Raw genomic sequence first — 18,866 nt, 5'->3', positions numbered from 1 at the left:
ACTGTGTAGTGAGTAAAATTGACCGCAAAGTGACTGAAATTCACCCTGAAGTGAGTGAAATTGAGCGCGAACTGACTAAAATTCACCGCAAAGTGAGTGAAATTGACCGCAAATTGATTGGACTGCGAAGTGATTGAAGTTAACCACGAAGTGACTGAAATTCACCGCGAAGTGAGTAAAATTGACCACGAAATGATTGTAATTCACCGTGAAGTGAGTGAAGTTGACCACGAAATGATTGCAATTCACCACGAAGTAAGTGAAGATGACCACGAAGTGAGTGAAGTTCACCGATAACTTAGTGAAATTCACTGCGAACTAAGTGAAATTGACCGATGATCGTATAATAGACACTTTTGTTGATGTTAGCGAATCATTTTATTATTTTGGTAGTTGAATTGAGACTGCTCGAAGTAGAGGTTTGCACTTTATCGATAACACATACTAATTAACTGTGAACTCATGCCAATCAAATATTAAGCTAATTGAGAGTTGTGATGGATATGGAAGAGGCATGTAAATTGTATGTGAGCTGACCGATAACTGAGTGAACTGACCATATTCATTTCAATCATAACCAGGGTCAGTATCCCTTTTCATGATTATTACTATTCTTTCAAAGTCCGAATCGTAGTAATAAATTCTCAATTTGCAATAATGTAACAAACGTCATCAATTTATATTATCCATTGTCATATTACAAAAAAAAAATGTCTTATAAATTACATTATTCTAGAGGTATTGGAAATTTGCAACTCTAGCGATTATGCCCTATTTGTTTCATCTTCCACATTTTACCATTTTTCGTTCCTCTCCACGGGAAACAATCTATGCCTTTTTCAGTCTTCTAGTTGACCTCCTCTGTCATGGGGGCTTAATTCTCGTATAATACTCCCTGAATTCAGATGATATTTTTCATTGGCTCTTGTCACATACTGGGTGCACAGAATCGTCATACGTGATCTGGCAATTTCTTGTCGTATACAACGGGGATCAATAAAAATAACGGGAAAAATTATAGTTTATATAGGCTGAAAGAACATAAAAATAAGGGAACCCTTTTACGTCAAACTCGTGACATGTACAGGAAAGTTCACTGAGCTTGATAGTATCATTGTAGTCTCCCACAACATAATATTCATCGCGAAAAATTGTATGACAACAAACATCTAACGCCTTTGGTATGGATCCTTCAGTTGTTTCTCGGCCCATGGTGTCAACGGTCATACAAATGATGATGCAGATTCTCTTCTCTTATAGAACATTTCTTGAATTTTAAGTTTGACCGTCTCTATCAACATAGTCACAGGCTATTCTCGTGCTTCCTTAAATAGAGCATTAACGCACTCAACTATGTTTGTAGTGACCAAGTTGAATATTTTTCCTAGAAAGTACGAAGATGCCCTCCTTTTGTACCTTATTTCTCTCAGCCATGCAAGTACCGAGGGGTCGGCAAGTTCGATGTTGTGCATTAACTTTTCAAACTCAGTCTTCCTACAAGTCTTTACAGCTCATCAATAGTAGATTTCTAGCCACTTGTCTTTAAACGTGTCCACCAAGTTTCAGTGTATATGGTAGGCGATATAGCCATAGATTACATTTTGGAAGACCTGAGGAACTTCTTTCATTAGACCTTTATATCAGTCCGATATAACATAAGACTAGATAGATCTCCTAACGTATAGATGAGGTGGGTAAGGAACCAGTTCCAATTGTTGTTGTTCTCTAATTCTCCGATACCAAAAGCAATTCGAAAAATATAATTGTCACCATCCAAGGCTGTAGTAACAAACAACACACCCTTGTACTTACCTTTTAGATGTCTGTCGTCAATGGCCAAGACCCTTCGGAGAGATATTTGAAAACTTCTAACACAATATCCAAGAGCAACAAAACATCTCTCGAACCTACTCGTCTGTGGATTAACAAGCACAACAGTCACCGTACCCAAGTTCGCCCTCCTCAGCTCATGCAAGTACATCGGGAGTTCATTATAAGAGTCTTCATAAGACCCCATTACGTGATCGATTGTGATCTCCTTAACCTACCATGCGTTCTTATAACTAATAAGAATACTATATTTCTCTTACATTGCGAAGATAATGTCCCTCGACCTTAATCCTAGGCATTGCTCGATGCGACTGACAACCACTTCACTAGCTAGCTTACTGCTTGCTTGTCGGTGATCACTCTTCATCCATGACATGCCACATGTATGTATGGACGTGTAAGTCCTTATCTTGAATATCCCCGCATCATTTACCCTAGATGCATGTACTCTCCATTCACACTTATCTTCAAAACACACCATGGTGAATTTCTTAGGTGATGAGTGCAAGACACTGTATTGAAAGTTATTACGAATTGCAAATTGGCTCAAAACATACTGACACTGGCTCTTGTCCTTAAACGTTTGGCCAACAACTATATCAATCACCTCATCCAATGGATATGAATATAGTGACAGGTCTGCATTGGTGAATGCAGCATCCTCGAAAGGTATAATGGCTTGGTCAATAATGGAGTTTAATGTTCGAGCCAGCTCGGGCAGTAGAATGTTGCTTCCCCGAACATATTTGGCATTGGATGATGAGGGTAAATATACTCTTGTACATGAAGGTGATGCTGTATATTCACTTCTAAGCTTGAAATCACCTGCCCAGCTCACTTGACTAGTCATGAAGTTTGATGTTTGAACCGGCTTGAGTTTTGGAGTGTTGTTTAGAGGAACTTGTGAAGGTGATGCCATATATTCATATTTCACGCCATGTTCCTCACCCAAACTTTCAACTGTTGGGGTGTTATGTTAAACACCACTGTAAGCCACGGGGTCTTCGAGTATTGCCACATTAATGCATTGTATTGTCTCGATGATTAAAAGGATGTATTTATTCGGATGTTCCGACCATGCTGTCAAGAACACTCTTACATCTTCGTTGTCTTTAATTTCAATCGGAGGGATTCATTAGTTTGAGCAAGGGTACAATGCTTTCAACCTAATATCATAATCCTTTGGCGTACTCTTTACAATCCTATACATTTTGGATAGAAGCTCCTTATATATAGTCACGAGGCCCCCAACAGTAGTTTTCGACTTTCCACCCTTGTACATGTATCGATTGTTTTCACTTAGTAACTCCCCACCATATGAGCATAGGATGATTCTCGAAGTCATTTTCTGAAAACAAACACAATAACACATAAGATATAACTCGTTTAATATTCACATGTATAAGGTGGGATTGACCGAGTAATAGGAAATTCACCAGTGTACTAGGTCTGATATAACCGAGTTATCAGTCAAATTTTCTAAGTTTTAAATCAATCAATTGTAAAGAGTTCATGAAGTTCACGGTCAATATGGCCGACTTATTAGTGTATTTTGGTGACCACCAAATTGACTAATAACTTATTGAAAATGACTGATAACTAAGTAAAATTGACCGTTAACATAATGAAAATGACTGAGAACTGAGTGAAATTGAGTTGTAAGCCATTAAATTTGACCGAGAACTCGATGAAATTGACCGAAAAATTCACTAAATTGACCGAGAACTTTATGGAAATTGACCACGAAGTGATTGAAGTTGACGGATAAGTGCGTGAAATTGACTAAGAAGTGCATGAAATTGACCGAGAAATTCATTAAATTGACTAGGAACTTTGTGAAATTGACCGCGAACTTCTTGAAATTGACGGCTAACTGCGTGTAATTGACTGAGAAGTGCATGAAATTGACCGACAAATTCATTAAATTGACCAAGAACTTCGTGAAACTGACCGACAAATTCATTAAATTGACTGGGAATTTCATAAAACTGACCGTAAAACTTTATGAAATTAACCGCGAACTTCTTGAAGTTGACGGATAACTGCGTGAAATTGACTAAGAACTGCTTAAAATTGACCGACAAATTCATTAAATTGACCGGGAACTTCATCAAATTGACTAGGAACTTCATGAAATTGACCGCGAAACTTCTTAAATTTGACCAAGAACTTCACGAATATGACCAATAACTTCGTATAATTGACCAGGAACTTATCGAAATTAATCAGGAACTTATCAAAATTGAGCGAGAAATTCATGAAATTGATCGCGAACGGAGTGAAATTGACCGAGAACTTCACGAATATGACCGAGAACTTCATTTAATTGACTAGGAACTTATCGAAATTAATCAGGAACTTATTGAAATTGAGCAAAAAATTCACGAAATTGATCGCAAACTGAATGAAATTGACCGAGAACTTCACGAAAATGAACGAGAAATTCATTAAATTGACCGAGAACTTGGACAATTCGACTGAGAAATTCATGAGTTGCTCAAGTTCCGGTGAATTTGAGCAAGTATTTAGCCGACTTCTCGGTTGAAACTGCCCGAGATATAGGTAAATTCTTCAAATTTTAAACATCCTTCTCTCTCATAGTCGCTATATTAGTGAAATCTGTGTTGAAGAAGAAGAAGAAGAGTGTGTTGAAGTGAAACACGATTCACGGAAAAAAGCCTTCAAGATTCTTCGTTTATAGATGCATCTAGTTTAAGGGAATGAACATGACCCCGTGTAGGATGGAAGATGGCATATGTACAATGATAATACATGAGATTCAATGGAGATTTATTGAAGAAAAGGAGTGAAAAGAATATCTTGATCCAGATAAGTTCTTTGGATGTAAGCAAGTGAAAGAAATGCAAATTATAAAAGCACAGGCATTTTGATCCGGTAAGAAGTCACCTATACAACATAGTCGTAATTTGGTAAGGTAAGTTTGGAGGGGTAGATAAATGTCTGCGATTAGAAGTAAGGCATACAGTAAGAGAAAACTACTATTTTCGTGCTTTAAAATTAACTGGACAAACGCATGAACGGCGTGGATAAAACATACATCACGTGGCCCCCACGTAGAATCCACACCACGCTAGCTTGGTGGGAAGCGGATTGCGTCCTGCCCCTGCCCGTCACTAGCCACGAACGGGCAGTTCTATGGGCAGGCCCACTGTAATGTATCAGTTTATCCACGCGGTCCATCCGTACTCTAAGATCATTTTAAGGTGTAATCACAAAAATAAAGCAGATCCAACGCTCAAGTGGACCACACCATATATGACTGTTGCATTTAATGCAACTGGCATTTAATCCTTTGTTCATTTAATACAACCAAGCTTATTATTTGGTGTGGTCCACTTGAGCGTTAGATCTGTTATATTTTTGTGCACAGAATTTAAAATGATACGAGAGGAGAGATGGACGGCGTGGATAAACCGATACATCACAGTGGGCCCGCCCACAGAACCGCCCGTTCGTGGCCTGAGACGGGCGGCGTGGTGAGCTCCTTACTGCACAATCCGCATATAATGGCCCCGACATGGCACACCTTTTCATAAGGAAAACTCTACCGTACCTCGCCTTTACATTCTCTAGCGTGGGAACATGCAAGAAATCTATACCGTCCATCAGGCAAACCACCCTTTTTTCCGCCTTCATCCAACACTCCGGTGAGCCATCCCATAAATTTTTACATAAAAACTCTATATTGGCATCTTATGGCCCACTGAGTTTTGTAATGCTGTGATTTTCTATCATCCTTGTTGGGGCACATCAAATGAATGGATTGGATGACATATAAACTTCATGGTGGGCCCTACACAAAACTAATGGTGAACTTCCCATATAAACTGTTTCCTAACGGGTGGCCCACCTAAATCTTGGATCATCATGAATTTTAAGTTAAATGGTTAAATTGAGTAAGCTTATCTGATGGACAGGGTGGATCTCACGAGAGTTCCACCCACGTGGCTCTAGATTAGCAAGAGTAAGGTATGATAGTGCAAGCTTTTGTAAGCCCACACGTGAAGTAAACGTATCACACACGTGCAACGTGCAATATCCAAGCCATCCATTGAGACCTTCCACAGAGTAAACAGCGGGTACGAAGAAGCCCACTATTAAAACCTTCGAGGGGGCCGCCAGGATGTCTATATCTCATCCAACCCGTTCATAAGGTAAGAGAAGGATGAACGGTAGATATCAGCCTGATCCAAAAATCCAGTGGACCCCGACTAGATTTCAATAGCAGGCTTTCCCATAGCTTGAGTTGTGGATCGGCCTTTTTTTCTTCTTCTCCCTGGGCTCACGTAACAAAGGTGACAGTTGACCCTATGTGGCTTTTTGTTGCAATGGCACCCTACATAAATAAATATAAAAACACAGCATTACAGCCATCATCATCCTGACCAGTCATCAGAATCATGGCCGTTTATCATGTGGACCATAGAGGATATTTTCAAGGAACAGACTACCCGCAATAGCGCTCATCAGACCAACAGTCATGATTTGGGTGGCCACGCTGTCAATTGACCCGGCTGGCATATCGGGCTCAGAGGCATGGACTGGAATACTAAGTCTGGGCTCGGACTTGAAGGTTAGTCTTAAGATTGGTAGCAATGGTCAAGATTACCAAAACCATGGACCACACTTGTTGGGATGTGTACATCACATAGTTCCAAATCAAAATTAGAGGTGGCAACGGGTGGGTTAGGACGAGGCCTGATCCTAATCCCCCGCAAGGACCTGTTGGGCCAAAGGCTAGCCCTGTAAAGAAAAGATGGACATGATCAAAGGTTTAAAATAATCTCAATTTCTTTTATTATTATTGGTATGCCCTGATCCCCATCCACGGTGAACCTCGTGATATAAATGATTTTAATCAATGGTTTAAAATAATCCAAATTTCTTTTCTCATTATTATTATTACTTAAGCACATTAACTTGTAGGTTTTTTGCCCTCAATTTTGAGGAATACATTGACGGAAAGAAGCAATTTGATTAGAATTCTCCACACATATCACGTCCATCTCCTTCCGGTCATGTCATGCTTAAAGAGCGGCCCACCGGATGTGCGTTTCAGATCAAACCCAAGTATGGGCTGGTGGCACACACATCACAAAGGATCCGAAACACTACCCAGAGTCCATGCACTCACGGGACAAATTGAATTCCCTCCAAGTGCACTTTAAGCTTTAGATTTACTTTATTTTTTAGTAGACATTTTAAAATATCTTATATGGATGTTACAAAATATTATGTTAGACTCCAAAAAAGCCTTTGTGGTACAATCTCCCACTGCTATACTTGTGTGCAGACTACATGCAAAGAAAAAGAAAAGAGAGAGTGAGTTACTCATCATCAATAAATATTCAATTAAAGGGCTAACTTATTCATGCCCATCCCATAGCTAATTGCAATAGTAAAACTGGCCAAATGTAATCCCATTATTTATAATATAGATACTAACAACAACAACAACAACAATGATAATGATGATGATGATGACGACGACGACAACAACAACAACAACGATAATGATGATGACGACGACGACGACGACGACGACGACAACAACAAGCAGGACCAGGACCACAACAACAACAACATCACGAGAACAAAAGAACCAGGCCCTACTTTTATTTTATTCTCAACTAAGAGAACAAAAAGACCAACCCACCCCACATCTCTCTCTCTCCTGTACTGTAAGGAGATGTATTTACTAGTCAATACCAAACATCTTCTTCAACATGCAGACTAACTCATAGACCTTTGTAGGGTCAGGTATCACTTTTGCAACAGTCTCCTTTTGCATGCATCTGTTCATCCAAGCAGTGATTTTTGGGCAATCATCCTCTAACTTGAACCCTCCACATTGCTCATATGCATAGAACCAAGAAGTAAGTGGAATTGCCACAACATCAATGAACCCAAAGCTATCACCACCAAAGAAGTCCTTATCACCAAGTGCTCCTTCTAACACCTTCACTATCCCAATGAACTCCTTCACTGCCTCCACTTGGGCTTCTCCTTTGCTATTCCATATCTTGCTTCCCCCTTCGAACACCTGCAACCCAACCACACAATTAATTAATTAATTAATTAATTAAAAATCCTTAAATATCATGGTAGATCCTAGACACATCCAATCTTCAACCTTCTTTCAGCTGAATGTGGAACGGTTCATGAGTTACAAACCACCAATGGAAGGGTTCATGAGTTTTGACTCTTCAAAGATAGTATGATCAATATGGACCAATCAAATCAGCAGTCTTGATCAACAAACCATGTCTCAAACTTATTATACCCTCCATCATTGTGACCAGTACCACAACTAATGGTAATAAGCAATCACTATAGTTGTGAAAGTAGTACTAACATAAACTAAGACGACAACCATGACAATGACGACAGTAACAAACACACCTTCTTGTCTATGAAATCTGACCAGAACCTTGCCTGTGACCGCCCATATGGGCAGGCGGGGAGCAACGACGGAGAAGGCCAAGTTTCCTCAATGTAGTTGAGGATGATGACAGACTCACACACAACCTTGCCATTGTGGATGAAAACTGGAACCTTCTTGTAAATGGGATTGGACTTGAGCAACAGCTCACTCTTTTTGCCCAACAGATCATGTTCCTCTCTAGACTCATACTCAACGCCCTTCTCCGCCAATGCAATCTTCACTCTCATGGCGAATGGGCTCCCCCAAAAATCCAAGAGAATAACCTCGTCCTTCGACATGATTCTTTTATGTATATCCTTTCACGTCTCTTTTCTTTCTCTATGCAAGGAGTACAAATGATAGAAAGAATGCAGTATTATATACAAGTTATGGGACTTGGTTTTTTCAGTAGAATAATCGAAGATTGGTACACTTAGTTTTTTTTCAGTAGAATGATCGAATATTGGTGAGAATATCAATGCCCTTGTTTCCAACAAGTTATTCTTGATTCCTCCGAAGGCCTTTGTTCTTCTCTCATTCATTTCCAGTATAGAAGTGGATTGTTTGGTTTTTGCCATTGGATTTAGCTAGACAAGGAATTTGTGTACTATGCTCTACCAAACTATTGGATGTATCAAGTGCCAAGTGGCACCATTTGAGGCATGACATGTGGCAATGCCATCATGCCGCAGTGGACGGTTTATACCTTGCACGTCGTATATGCGACGCATATGCGTAGATGGAAACTAATTAGTATGTTACAATCACTAGCAGTATCAGTTTAATCATAAGATAGCTGATTAAATAAGTATTTACACTAAGTTGATCTTGGAACTTCTGGTGTGTGCAAGCTCAACAGTCATTCGATCAAGTAACTGCTTATTCATAAACAGACATGACTGAGTAAACTCTATGCAGCCCACTGTGATGTGTATGTCTTATCCATGTTGTCCATCTGTTTTTCCATCTCATTTTAGGGCATGAGCCCAAAATTGAAGCATATCCAAAGCTCAAGTGGACCACACTGGGAAACAGTCATAAGGTCACACATACATGGATGAAGGGAAAACACCAATATTAGCTTCACCTGCAACTTCTGTTGCCCAGGAAGTTTTCAACGGTCAGTGTTCAATTTCCATTGTTTCCCGTGGTGTGGTCCACTTGAACATTGGATATGCTTCAATTTTGGGTTCATGCCCTCAGTGTTCGAAGTATCCGTACCACTACGAGTTTTGTTGGCGGGATACGAAAACAACATCGATATCACCAATGACTGAAAATGCAGGAAAACATTAAGGAAACATGTATAACGCTGGAATTTTTCAGTAAATTTTCAAGATATCTAAAATGCACATATTTGCATATTAAGGAATCAAAAAAATTATAAAACAAATGCATACATGATAAGTTTCTATTTAATAGTCCTAAAAGCACGACATCTCGTAAGAAATCAATCCAACCATGCCATAAATCCGCTCAGCCATCTCATCCATCCATCAATATTTCATACACTGAGAAATCATCAACAACTAAAAAGGAAATGAAAGATTAGTCTTGACATTACCTATGTTATGATAATATGATAATGTGGCGATATTATCGATAAAAACCATGTGCCCAAAAAAAACTTTTAATGATTTTTTTTTAATAAAAAGATTTTTGGCGATATTATCGAAATATCGCTGATACACTGATGATACAAGTGACATTTGGAATTTACACAGTAAAAAATATTGGCGATACATTGGCAACATCAATACATTGGTGATACAAGTGAGCTGGAATTTACGTAGTAAAAAATATCGGTGATATCGATACATTGGCGATGCTTGGTAATACAACGTCAATACATAAAATTTCTGATACCAGTGTTATCAGTATCACTACCAGTGTTATCAGTATCGCAGACCTATGGATACAGATAATATCGGGGATATTTTGATAATATCAGAGTTACTTCAAAAAATGCATGCCCAAAAAAGGCTGGAAAAACAGATGGACATGATGGATAAGACACATACATAAATGGTGGGCCCCACAGTTTAATCAGCACGCTGTAGCATGCTAAGTTAGTATGCAATCAGGGTCCATTTGCTAGCCTCTGAAGTTAGCATGCTGAGTTAGTATGCAATCAGGGTCCATTTGTTGGCCTCTAAAGTTAGCGTGCTGAGTTAGTACACAATCCACCTCAACTCGGAAGCCTCTAAAGTCCTCCATCATTGGCTTGGATCACCTGACCTCATTGCCATCTTTTGAATAAGCCCTTCGAAAACAGCAGCAATAGGGTGATGATAATCAGTTCAATCTCATAAAAGTGGGCCACACGTTCCAAGATAGATTGCCCATGATTGACCTAGATATAACTAATAAAACTGGATTCTCCCTCTATATTCCATGATGGTAGAAACAAAAAGAATCCTGTGAAAAGCATTTTAAAGAGTGACGGAAATACAGCGACGAATATGCTAACAGATTCCTGTAAACTAAGACATGGGCTCCCAAGTGATCCATGGAGTAGTGTTGGTTCCTTCAAGAACAGATAATTAGAGAATAATTGAAAGGTGTCTTCTTATCTAAATAAAATAGAACAAAAAGGATGGATGAAGGGGGGATTATCAGTCCCAATACAAAAGAGTCTCATCCCCAACAAAATACTCCAAAATCACAGGCAGCAACAAGAACGCATACCCATTGAATGATATCAGGCCACTGTCTGTACATTTATACAACCCATTGAGTTAGAAACAACAAACATCCCGATTTCCTTCCAGTATCACAGATATCACAAAGATCGGAACCTTGTAGAATGATATCGGAAACAAAAACTGTTCCACCCATTTACATAACAATTGATTTTAGTAAGTAAAAAAATGAAATTCCGAAATTTCTTACAAGAAGAGACCCCACGACCATCGTCACCCAGCTTCATCTTGATCTGTCGAAACTCCAACATATACGCAGATATGAAGAAAGTATTCCGGGTTCATCAAGTTGTTAACGACCCAAGAGAATGGGACATCCCATCTGGGTTCAATTCCCTGAATGCGAATCAGCTTAATCCCAGCCTTTCTTGGGGATGGCTGCACTTGCTTATCTGATGCTTCTTCTATCCCTTCACTCCTTGTGCTGCTTACATATCCCGGATCCCCATGGCTCGATGTATCTGTTTCACTGACTCTCGAAACGACCTCCATCTCCATTCTCGATATTTGTTCATCGATTGAGGGCTCATCCATGAAAAGATCAGGTAGAAGAGTCTTCACTGCATCACGTAAAGTGAAACACTTGCCTGCAGTGATGCAAAGAAATTCCAATGAAAATGATTTTCGTCAAGGAAAAAACGGTGGTGACCCTAAGCAATAAATCAAGTTATTAAGTTCAAAACTATCATTGATCGAGGAATTATATAATTCTCGTAGATACGGATAACACATTTGGATTTTCTTCTTTTTCTTTTATCTTCTTTTTTTAACAGAATAGCACACTTGGGTTTTCTGTTTGTACTAGAATGCATGATCCACTGATCCAGGCCATTTATCTAATGAGCCCCACCATGGATGGACCATGCTACAAAAATTCATAATCTTCACATTCCTAACCTCTTAATTGGTGGCCAGTAATGAACGGTGGCCAGTAATGAACGGTTAAGGAAAAAAAAAAAACTAGAGAATCAGTGCACATTCCACTCAGAAAGGCCAAGGATTATATGGATAGGATTATCCAAATATGCGATTTTTCTGCATGGTCCATCGATGATGCTTCCATCAGATCGATGGTACCTTGTGCAATTTGAAAAGCCAAGGTTAAGATATACTTTGGTTGAGGGCCATACAGTACCTCCATACTACCACACAACCTTATTTTGGATTTGAAATGTTGAGCAAAGATTAAAAAAAATCAAGAGTGGATAAGAAAAGGAAGATGATAACAGAGATCAAACGGTTGGATGGGAAAATGAAAATGGTGGTAAAGACAGTGGGAAACACAACATTGGTATAAGATGCATGAAGTACTATTATTTTCCTTTTTTATAAATCGTCATCACCACCATCATGGCCTTGTTCCAGCTATTTGGAGTCAGTTTGACGAATCCTGTTTCACCAATCATATTTGAAACAGGTATTCCCATGATCACTTGGCAGAAGTTCTACAACCTTCTGTACACATGACATCAATCGTTCTCCATTACATGGACTTGGTGCCAGATGGTGTGTCACTTCAGGGTAGAGTTTCGATTTCTTTATATATATATATATATATATATATATATATATATCAAATCATCTCAAATGGACCACACCAATTGGGCCCCATATGTGGATCAAATGGGCCTCATAACACGGGCCCTATAAATGTCAAGGTGGGCCTTAAAAATGGCCACAAATATATACATACATACATACATACATACATATATATATATATATATATATATATATATATATATATATATATATATATATATATATATATATATATATATATATATATATATATATATATATCAAACCAGCCCAAATATTACAGTTCATAAGATGTGGCCCACCTATGGCCACCATTAGAGCTGTACACGAGTCGAGCTTGGCACAACTCGGCTCGGTCCTCAAGCCTGACTGTCCAGCTCGGCCCGGTTTGGTCAGCAGCTAGGGCCAGCTCTAGCCAAGTTCGAGCTTTCGAGCCGAGTTCAAGTTTATATTATATATGATATATATTATATTGTGTGTGTGTGTGTATTCATTAATTAAAACTTATAAGTAAGACCAACCAGGGTGCCAGCCATGGACAGTGGCCAGTCGGACTGCCATGGATAGTGGCTAGTCGGGCAAGGGGAGGGGGCAAATAGAGAGACTATGAGGAGGAGGAGGAAAGAGAGTGAAAGAGTATCGGAGGAGGGCTCGGGCATGCAAGATTGGATGGAGGGTTAGGGTCCAGCCGCTGGAGAGAGGACAAAGAGGGGTGGGTTCTGGACAAAAAGGAGAAAGAACCACAAAAGGGAGGGTGGGTGGGTTTGTGGGTTGTTGTTTTTTCAAATTAGGGATTTGGACGACCGACTACTCAGTCATATGAGTCAGGTTTGAGCCAAAAATTAGCTGGACTCAGCCTGAACCCAGTATCAAGTCGAGTCGAGCAAGTTAAACGAGCTGACTCGGTTTGTGTGCAGCTCTAGTTACCATGACTGTTGTATAGGAAGGGTAATCACCATGACTTGATGATCAGAGCCATCAAATTAAGGGCATCCAAAATGGACAGTAAATATGGTCTCACCTTGCTGCCATTGCAGGCCCTTGAAACAATGGTTGTGATCATTCAATTAGGGTCAAATATGGTCATGTTTAATCCACATAAGAACCCTCATATCCAATGACCCACCATGACAGTAAGTGGGCCTGCTTGACCACAGAATTTGCACCATAATAATTGAATCATTGGTTGGAAACGATGAATATGGTAAGTGGGCCTACTTTAGTTCTCCCCAATATTTGTCTGTGTATGGAAAACGCAGAGTTGATTGATTACCTTTTTCTTCATTGCCCTTTTGTTCGGAAAGTTTGGGAGTATTTTTTGTGTTTGCTCCATACCAATTGGGTGATGCCGAAGATAGTGGAAGGCTTTATGTGGGTTTGGCACAGGGGAGGAATAGGCAAGGGTAAATGGAGGCTGATTATCATGGCCGTGTTTTGGGCGATTTGGGGTGCTAGGAATGAGCACTGCTTCTGGAATGAGAGTGTGAGAGTGGAGGTCATTAGGAAAATTAAGAGTCTTGTTTGGGCCACTCATTGGGTGGGGCCCATGGCAGACACTCTAACCCAAAAATAAGTTGTCTACTCAATAGATGGGTGACAAAAGCATAAGAGATGCATGTTTTGTATATTTAAAAGAGAGAGAGAGAGAGAGAGAGAGAGGACAAACAGGGTATATATTTAACCTAAACATGCAGCCCACATGATGAATGGAATGGCCTGACTTTCGATCAGGGCATGCTCATGGGGGGTCCAGCCTGATGAATGTCCTGCTTCTTGCACACATGTCATGCTGTCATGTGCAAGTCACCTCTTCAATATCTCCTCATGCAAATCACCTTATGATTTCTCTTTGAGAAATGAACTGCCCTTGTTACAAAGATATTGATCATACCTTCTTCCTTGCGAATCTCAACCGCTAGGTTTATGAAGATGAGTTTGTCCCAACTATCAACTGTAGATGCATCTTCTAAATCATCAAGATCTTCACCAACATTCCGCACGTAAAGCCGAACGGGAATTCTGCCTAACCAGAGCTTCAATAATAAGAGAAAATAAGGCACACTCAAATTTATATAAACCACTACGACTTCCATATAATCAACAAGTAGAACCAATAAAAACTCATGACAAAGTGCATGGAAGATTTTCTATCAGTAGCAGCAGATGGAAACAAATTAATAGTATAGTTTAAACCTTGAGGACTAAGGCTAGCAATGAACCAGGTTGGCCTTTCATTTAAGAACGTGAACTCCGCCCGGGCCTGAAATTCAGACCCAATTAATAAACAAGTCGGGCCCTCACCCAGGTTTGGAAAAGTTTTCATTGAGGCCAGCCCAAGCCTAGGTCAAGAGGCGTTTATGACCTATCTTATTTTAAACAAAAGGATCATGATCCATCATGATCGTGGATATATCATATATGTCACAAAAGAATGACAAGTTCTTGCTCATTTGTGTTTCAGTCTTGGTCAAATTGAGGTTTCTGTTGGTTGTGTAAGTAAACAAGTTGTTTGTAACTTTGTGTTGTTCTATCATTACGTATAACCCATTTTTGATGGACGATTATCCATTCTTTGTACATCATCTTCCTTAGAGATCTCAGACCTTGTTTGCTAACCCTAGAGCAGTCCATCTCATTGATCTAACTCATTATGTTGCTTAGTTTTTGTGGCTTAAGTGTCTTTTATAGAAGTGCGCTCAGTGGCACCACAAGCTATGGTGGAACCTAGAAGATGTGGGGTCTACAGGATGCATGGATGAAATCCAACCCGTCCATCTGATGCGTCAAAGTATGTTACCCCAAGGACCCAAAAACGAGGCTGATCAGTGAATCAGGTGGATGGATGCCAACCCTTGGATTTCCATGAGGGCTCAGCATGTTGTGTATATAGTATCCAGGCCATTCACTCTTCATCTTGCCTGCATGAAGGTTCAGGACAAAATCAGGTGGGTCCCGGTGCAAGTCAAGGGTGGGTGTTCCCTCCCAACTTGTAACTTGTGCTGTGGCCCACCTGAATCAAGCTGATTTCGGGACCTGGGATAACATTCACTCTACTCTTTCACAAATGGGTCTGACCAGAAGTGTCTCTCTTATCTCAAGTCTTGTGATGGATATGATATACGTACAGATGCCCATATTATGGGTAAGGAATCTCCATTAATGAATCATTCAGTGCATATCATTACTCCTAAATTTACTAAGTTTTCTTGTTGAAGATCCAAGAAATTCCAAGGCCTGGGTAAGATTTTGTAATGCTTTTTTAGTCCCTTTAGTTGACATAGACTCAAGTCCTCTAGTAGGATGATGCATCGGGAATGGTTGGGATGGCTCAGCTGATAGAGCAGAGGACTGAAAATCCTTGTGTCACCAGTTCAAATATGTTCCTGACATGTGGTTAATATATCAAACGGATAGAGGTGACACATCTGATGGATGGGTTGGATGTGCTGCAAACATCACATGGGCCCCACATCTGTCCAGTACCACCATAAGCTTACAGTGGTAAAATAGTAACGGCACCATTGGATTGTGGCCCTTCATAGAAAGCTAAAACTAGACAAACGTAAAGTCTACCATTAACAAGTAATAACTTTCTTGTCAATCAAAGCAAATCATGTTCGGCATAATTGTGCTTAATTTTGAATCATCATCATCTAAACCTTATCCAAATTAATTGAGGTCGGCTGCATGAGTCTTATTCCGCCGTTGCACTATATCAAGGACCATAGCCTTCCGTTAGACCATAAGTCATCAAGTGTTTTCTTACTACCTCCACCCACGTCCTTTTGGGCCTTCCTCCTTACCCTTCTAGATCTTTCAGCTTATACCAACTCACTCCTAACCAAAGCAGTTCTTAGCCTTCGTTGCACATGACCAAACCAACAAAGTCCACTTTCCCTCATCTTATTACCTATTGGTGCTAATCCTAAGTTACTTCGAATCAGTGTTCGAAATATCTCCGATGCTATCGAAATATCTCCAATACTATCTTTATCTCCAGCTCAGCGATACCGATAACGCTGGTAGCGATACTGATAACGCTGGCAGTATCAGAAATTCCAGGTATTAGCAATTTATTGCTAACTATCGCCAACATATCAGTATCGCTAATATAATCGCCAGTATTTTCATCTATGTAAATTCTCAGTGTCACTTGTATTGCCAATGCATCAATATCACTAATGTATCGCCAATATTTTCGACTATGTAAATTCTAGGTGATGCTTGTATCATAAGTGTGTCGACGATATTTCAATAATATCGCCAACATATTGATATCATCAAATTTTAATTTATTAGAAAAAATTTTATTTCAAAAATTTTGTATGGGCACATGTTTGTATATAGTGTTCAATTTGTCATTGATAATATTGATAAATCTTGATACTATTGATATCGTAACATGCGCAATATTGAGACCACAATCTTTCATTTTCTTTCCAATTGTTGATGACTTCTTGGTGAAATATCATGCGTTGTTGATATTTTGCTACATCGATGGATGTTTGGATAGAAGGTTGGATGGTTAAATAGGATGGATGGGATGTTTGGACTGATTTCTTACAACAACATATGCTTTTAAGGCCCCATTAAATAGAAACTTGTTATATATGCATTCTTTTTGAAAAAATTTAATTTTTAAATATACAAATATGTACATTTTAACTTCTCCTAAAGTTTCACTGAAAATTCCACCGTTTTTCCCATATTTCCCCTCATTTCCGATTATCAGTGATATCGATATTGTTTCTGTATCCTTGGCCAGCGAAACTTGTAACAATACCGATACTACGAACACTGCTTCAAATGCATTAATTTCTAATTCTATCCTTCCTTGTCCTATCACTCATCCATCTCAACATCCTCATTTCAGCTACACTCTTCTTATGAACATGATGTTCCTTAACTGCCCAACACATCCAACGAAGCATGGCTAGTCTTATAGCTATCCTATAAAATTCCATTTTCAATCTTAGTGGTACATGATGACGAGGCACATCTCCATTTCTTCTACCCAGCTTGAATTCTATGGACAACATCCTTCTTAGGGATGTCAATGGGCCCGGTTGGCCTATCAGGCTTCTAGGCCTAGCCCGCCTCAGGTTGGGGTTTCAAGCCTTAAAAATAGAGCCCGTTTCTAAATCAGGTCAAGCTTGGACACAGATGTTTGAAAGCTGGGCTCGACGACCCCTCCCCCCTCCCCAAAATCAGCTTCTCACTTCCCTCCAAATTCTTTATAAATATATAAAAAAAAACTCATTTCATATCTCCCTCCCATTCCCAAAAATCCCATTTCAAAACCCTTCAAATCACACAAAAAATCTTGTTTCAATCTCCCTCCAAATCACACAAAAACCCATCTCACATTCAATCCGAATTCCAGATTCCAATCTCATTCCATCTCTTCAATCCCCCAAAAACCCTTCTCTCCACCGCTCCCATTACAGCAATCCCATCAAATCCCTTTTCACCAGCATCGTGGAAGAGATGAGCCAGGTCAAGTGACTGGGTTTTGCCAAGGTGGATTCAAGAAGAAGATCTTAACATTGTAGAAGTAGAACTCATTTGTTGGTGGATCAAGGCTGGCCGGAACTTTAAGAAGTTCTTAGGATTAGCGAACAGTGTAGGACATACGAGCAAGTGGCTTTGTGTTAAGCATCCAAAGAATCTATAATAACCATGTCAGTCCCAATCTCAAGTAATCTTAAGTAGTCATTTCGGGAAATTTCTTGGTCATAAGAGCACTCCCCATGAATCTATTATGGCATCAAAAGTAATCATTTTAGGAAACTTCTCGGTCAGCAATCTTAAGTAATTCCTTGTTTTCATTCCTATTGTTACTAAAATTGCAATATATTTACTTTGTTTTATTCTAACTTTTTTTTAAGAGAAATAAAAATTTGTTGAGAAACCGCAAAGGCGAGAAAATACAAAGATTAAGAAAAAAAAAACACGAAGAAAGATCAATATCCAAAGCATCTTTAACACATAAAGCCCATTCTGAAATAACTAATCTGACCATATATATGATTTCACCAACGGAGTAGTCCTTGTTTTGGAAACAACAGCTATTTTGACCCCTCCAAATAAACCAAAAGACCCCCATCACGACAAGCCTCTATATAGCTTTCTGGGATTTACCCCTTGCACCTCCATGCCAGCCCCACAAAAGTCGATCAACCGACTTTGACATCACCCATGAAATATGAAAAATGTTAATGGAGTGTTCTCACACCTTTTGAGCGAAAGGGCAATGGATGAAGAGGTGATCAATAGATTATGCATCTCTCATGCACATCAAACAAATGTTTGGGAGGATAAGAGATCTTCTTTAAAGTTTGTTAATG

At 39.4% G+C, this 18,866-nt stretch overlaps 2 protein-coding genes across 3 annotated transcripts in view; both read right to left on the bottom strand.

The window, feature by feature from the left end:
- Window positions 1-7,349: 7,349 nt before the first annotated feature.
- On the bottom strand, window positions 7,350-10,171 carry LOC131243095 (probable glutathione S-transferase). The gene is made up of 2 exons (XM_058242189.1): window positions 8,254-10,171; window positions 7,350-7,894 (listed from the first exon to the last, which is right to left on the bottom strand). The coding sequence occupies exons 1-2, from the start codon at window positions 8,572-8,574 to the stop codon at window positions 7,550-7,552; spliced, it is 666 nt and encodes a 221-aa protein (XP_058098172.1). The 5' UTR covers window positions 8,575-10,171; the 3' UTR covers window positions 7,350-7,549.
- Window positions 10,172-10,942: 771 nt separating this feature from the next.
- LOC131243093 (autophagy protein 5) overlaps window positions 10,943-18,866 on the bottom strand; it is a 50,928-nt gene continuing 43,004 nt past the window's right edge. For both annotated transcript variants that reach the window (XM_058242188.1, XM_058242187.1), the window contains 2 exons: window positions 14,411-14,542; window positions 10,943-11,564 (listed from right to left, as the gene is read on the bottom strand). In XM_058242188.1, the coding sequence (XP_058098171.1) occupies window positions 11,191-11,564; window positions 14,411-14,542 (506 nt within the window). In that variant the 3' untranslated portion in view covers window positions 10,943-11,190. The remainder of the gene's footprint in view (window positions 11,565-14,410; window positions 14,543-18,866) is intronic.

The sequence above is a fragment of the Magnolia sinica genome, chromosome 4 (genome assembly GCF_029962835.1).
Source record: "Magnolia sinica isolate HGM2019 chromosome 4, MsV1, whole genome shotgun sequence".
Taxonomy (NCBI): domain Eukaryota; kingdom Viridiplantae; phylum Streptophyta; class Magnoliopsida; order Magnoliales; family Magnoliaceae; genus Magnolia; species Magnolia sinica.
This window is presented reverse-complemented; position numbering and strand designations above follow the sequence as displayed.

Bases quoted from the DNA above. Each gene is read 5' to 3' on its own strand.
- LOC131243095 (XM_058242189.1), bottom strand. From the start codon at position 8,574: ATGTCGAAGGACGAGGTTATTCTCTTGGATTTTTGGGGGAGCCCATTC. The intron at 7,895-8,253 runs GTGTGTTTGTTA...GTTGGGTTGCAG, and splicing joins CAGATTTCATAGACAAGAAG to GTGTTCGAAGGGGGAAGCAA.